The sequence below is a fragment of the Sardina pilchardus genome, chromosome 24, assembly GCF_963854185.1.
Source record: "Sardina pilchardus chromosome 24, fSarPil1.1, whole genome shotgun sequence".
Lineage (NCBI taxonomy): Eukaryota > Metazoa > Chordata > Actinopteri > Clupeiformes > Clupeidae > Sardina > Sardina pilchardus.
In genome coordinates, this window is record NC_085017.1 from 5,201,809 (window position 1) to 5,205,377 (window position 3,569).

At 43.4% G+C, this 3,569-nt stretch overlaps 1 protein-coding gene across 1 annotated transcript in view; it reads left to right on the forward strand.

Moving 5' to 3' along the window:
• Positions 1 to 2,226, forward strand: part of angpt2b (angiopoietin 2b) — a 44,603-nt gene extending 42,377 nt beyond the window's left edge. The window contains exons 8-9 of the mRNA XM_062529316.1: positions 469 to 599; positions 1,250 to 2,226. Of these exons, the coding sequence (XP_062385300.1) occupies positions 469 to 599; positions 1,250 to 1,407 (289 nt within the window). The 3' untranslated portion in view covers positions 1,408 to 2,226. The remainder of the gene's footprint in view (positions 1 to 468; positions 600 to 1,249) is intronic.
• Positions 2,227 to 3,569: the final 1,343 nt, after the last annotated feature.

Consider the following 3,569-nt stretch of genomic DNA (forward strand, 5'->3'; position numbering starts at 1 on the left):
CATAATATATTGGTGGAGGTAATTCTCCTTTAGTTAGCTACACTTTTAAAATGAATGTGTTGAAAACAACACATCTCTGTGACCAGATAGGGACAACACAGTCTGTGTTGTTTCCAATACATTGCTTTTGTTATTCGTTACACCATATGTGTTGAAAATGACACAACTTGTGTTTTTTGGAACACATATCTGAGTCCAGCTAAGGGCAACATAGTTTGTGTGTATAGTTCCAACACAATGCTTTTGTTATTTGTTACACAATGTGTGTTGAAATGATGCAACTTGTCATTTCCAGATCTCCATCTCCAGATAGGGACAGCACAGTGTGTAGTGTCCAGCACATTTGTTTTGAGAGTGTATCCATTTATCACTTTTGCATGTGTGTCCATCAGAAGCATTATGTAGTGTGTGTTTTGTGCACGCTATTGATAAGAAGTGGTCATGCCCCTCTCTCCTCTCTCTACCCAGCTTGCATGCCCGCGGGTTCAGTGGCACAGCGGGCAAGACGAGCAGCCTGACGCGCTCCGGCACCATGTTCAGCACCAAGGACCGCGACAATGACCTGTGCAGCTGCAAATGTGCCCAGATGGCCTCAGGAGGTGAGTGGACCATTGCCCTGTGCTTATTGTCATGATGGTGGAAGTGTGTTGTCCTGTGCTTATTAATATGATTGTGCAACTGCATGCAATGAGGTGGGAATGATTGAGTCATGACATCAGTACATTTTTAGATAGATAGATACTTTGACAATTTATTCATTTTTTTGTATGAAAATTAAGTAGTTGTATGAGTATTTGTTGCTCTCTGCTTTTGATATTATGAGTAAAGGTGCTTACAGACAAACAAAACGAACAACAAACAAACAATCAAAAGTAATGTCACACTTTTTCTCTGATGAATGACAAATATGCATAGTCTCACACACATCATGTGTGCATCGAGTATAGCACAGACGACAGGCTCACCTGCCCGACAGGTGACACCAGAGAGGGTTAAAGCGGAGCTTAGTAATCAAGGATCTTTGGTGACACCTGCAGTGCGGCTTATTCTGAGCCTTTTGCTGTTGCAGGCTGATAAAAGTGCTTAAAACAAACAAACAAACAAACAAACTCTCTAATGAAAGATAAATAGGCCTAGTCTCACACATCATGTGCTCACACCTTTCTGAGTGTGCCAGAGACGGCAGGCTCCCCTGCCTGACAGGTAACACGTGCAGTGCGGCTGATGCTGATCCTCTTGGCTGTTGCAGGCTGGTGGTTTGAAGCTTGTGGGCCCTCCAATCTCAACGGCATCTACTACACCGGGGTCTCCAGAGCGGCCTACAATGGCATCAAGTGGTACTACTGGAAAGGGCCCAACTTAAAGGCCACGTTGACCTCTATGATGGTGCGACCAGCAGACTTCTGAGAGCTGCCTTGGTGATGTCATCAACCTGAGACGGGGCTCGCAGTCATGATGTCACGGGACAGCTCAGTATTGCTATCAAAGATCATTAAGAGCGGAGCAAGATACTTCATGAGAAGCCACTTCCTGGAACCCGAATCATAAGAGGGAGGGGGGTCAAAATCCCCCTTTATGCAGAGCTGTTCCATTGAAGTCTATGGACATGACACACCCCTTTATGCAGAGGAAGTGATCCCCGTTTGCGCCCATAGACATGAACTATGTCGACGTATCTTGCTCCGCCTTAAGGATCTTTGTTGCTATGAATGGAAATTACAGAAAACCACACATTCTTTCTATTCAGCCACATCCTTGGATTGTTTTCTTCACAGCTTTTCTGATTGTTTTTTTTGGACCGAGAGAAGAGGGTCCTGAAATATGAACAAGCCCCGTCCATGCAAACACATGGCACATGAACAGAGCCCAGGCGGTATCTCCAGAGGAGCTGTGCTTTATTGGCCCGGTGTTACCAGCGTGATGCTGCTCTTAACTCATCCTGGGTTGGGACCAGCCTGCGGCGGAACACTCACCCCTGCTGTCCATCACCCAGCTGAATCAGTCCCAATCTCTCCTGGAGGCTGAGCTCATGAAATGGGTTTAAGAGACAGCATCCCTGTAAAATGCCATGAGGTGTTGAAACAGGTGTCGTTTTTTATAAGCATTTCTCTATTTACCTTGACAATATAAGCATTCTAATAAAGAAAGAAGAACAAAGTAGAAAAGCAACTATGAATGTGAAGTAAAATGTGTATATAAAAACTGTGTATAGAGAGAGAGAGAGAGAGAGAGAGAGAGAGAGAGAGAGAGAGAGAGAGAGAGGAGAGAGAGAGAGAGAGAGAGAGAGAGAGAGAGAGAGAGAGAGAGAGAGAGAGAGATAGATTGAGTCTGGAATGGGATCTTGCCCCATCTGGTCTTGATCTTTGTCCACTCTGTCAGAGATTTGTTCTCGTTCTGATTCTCTGAGGGGCTTCCCAGTAGTCTGGTATCTTCCCAGACCTGTCACTGACATCTCACTGTCATCTCCTCTCACTGGCTCAGGTCCTTCACCCTGTAAGACGTCTTGTCCATATGATGCTTATCCATAGTGGCTCAACATACAGACCATGAATAAAAACTTGCCTTTACATTTACATGTATTGAATTCCTTAAACATTTACATCTATTGACTTAGCAGATGTTGTTATACAAAGCAACATACCACACAGTACAAAAACTTTTTCATTGTTTTATTTTATTGTTGAGTCTATAATGGATGTAGAGAGTCTGGGTGCTGTTAGTGTCTCTACCAACACAGAAACACAGAAAGATCCACTCTTGGATCACCGTACAGTATGTTGCACTCACACAAGTACGGGGTCAATATCACTCTTCTCATATGTCACGGAATAGATGAAGCATCCAGTGAAGATGTTCCCAGTTCCCACCATCTGGTATTGATGTGAATCGAACAAAACGAGAACCACAATAATAAAAATAATTAAAAAAAAAAACAGCAACAAAAATACATTTTGATAGTCTGGCTATCACCATACTAAGCTCAATCTTTTAAGATTGGACATTAGCCTGGGGAGTCTGCCTTTTATCTCTACTGCACAACAGGTGTGATCAGTGGGCATAGTTCAATTGACTCTATACACTTGGATATTTCTTCAACCAAATAGATCAACGATCCGGTGCGTCTTAGGATAAGCTAGTTGGTGATAGGAGCCAAAGGTTGTTGAAAGGAAGCAGGGGAGATAGATGTGCAGGTTTCCAGCCTGAGCTGCCGGGAGAAATCCAAATTCGCCGGCAGGTCAGGCAGGTTTCAACCAGCCCTTCATTTTGCTATGTCATTCAACTCTACGCACTACATTGCACCAGTGTGAGCACTGAAGCACTGATTTGGCATAAAACCACCTGATATTGTAGTTTTATTTGCATCTAAGTCTACTACTGTGGGATGCTGCTAAAAGTGTGAGGTATGGTTGAGTTACAGACACAGTGTGTGACTGAGTTGAGTTATCACAACAGTGTGTGATGGAGTTGAATTAAATAGCAGTGTGATATGGAGTTGAATTAAATAGCAGTGTGATATGGAGTTTTAGAAAACACTGTGTGATGGAGTTGAGTTGTAATAACAAATTGCT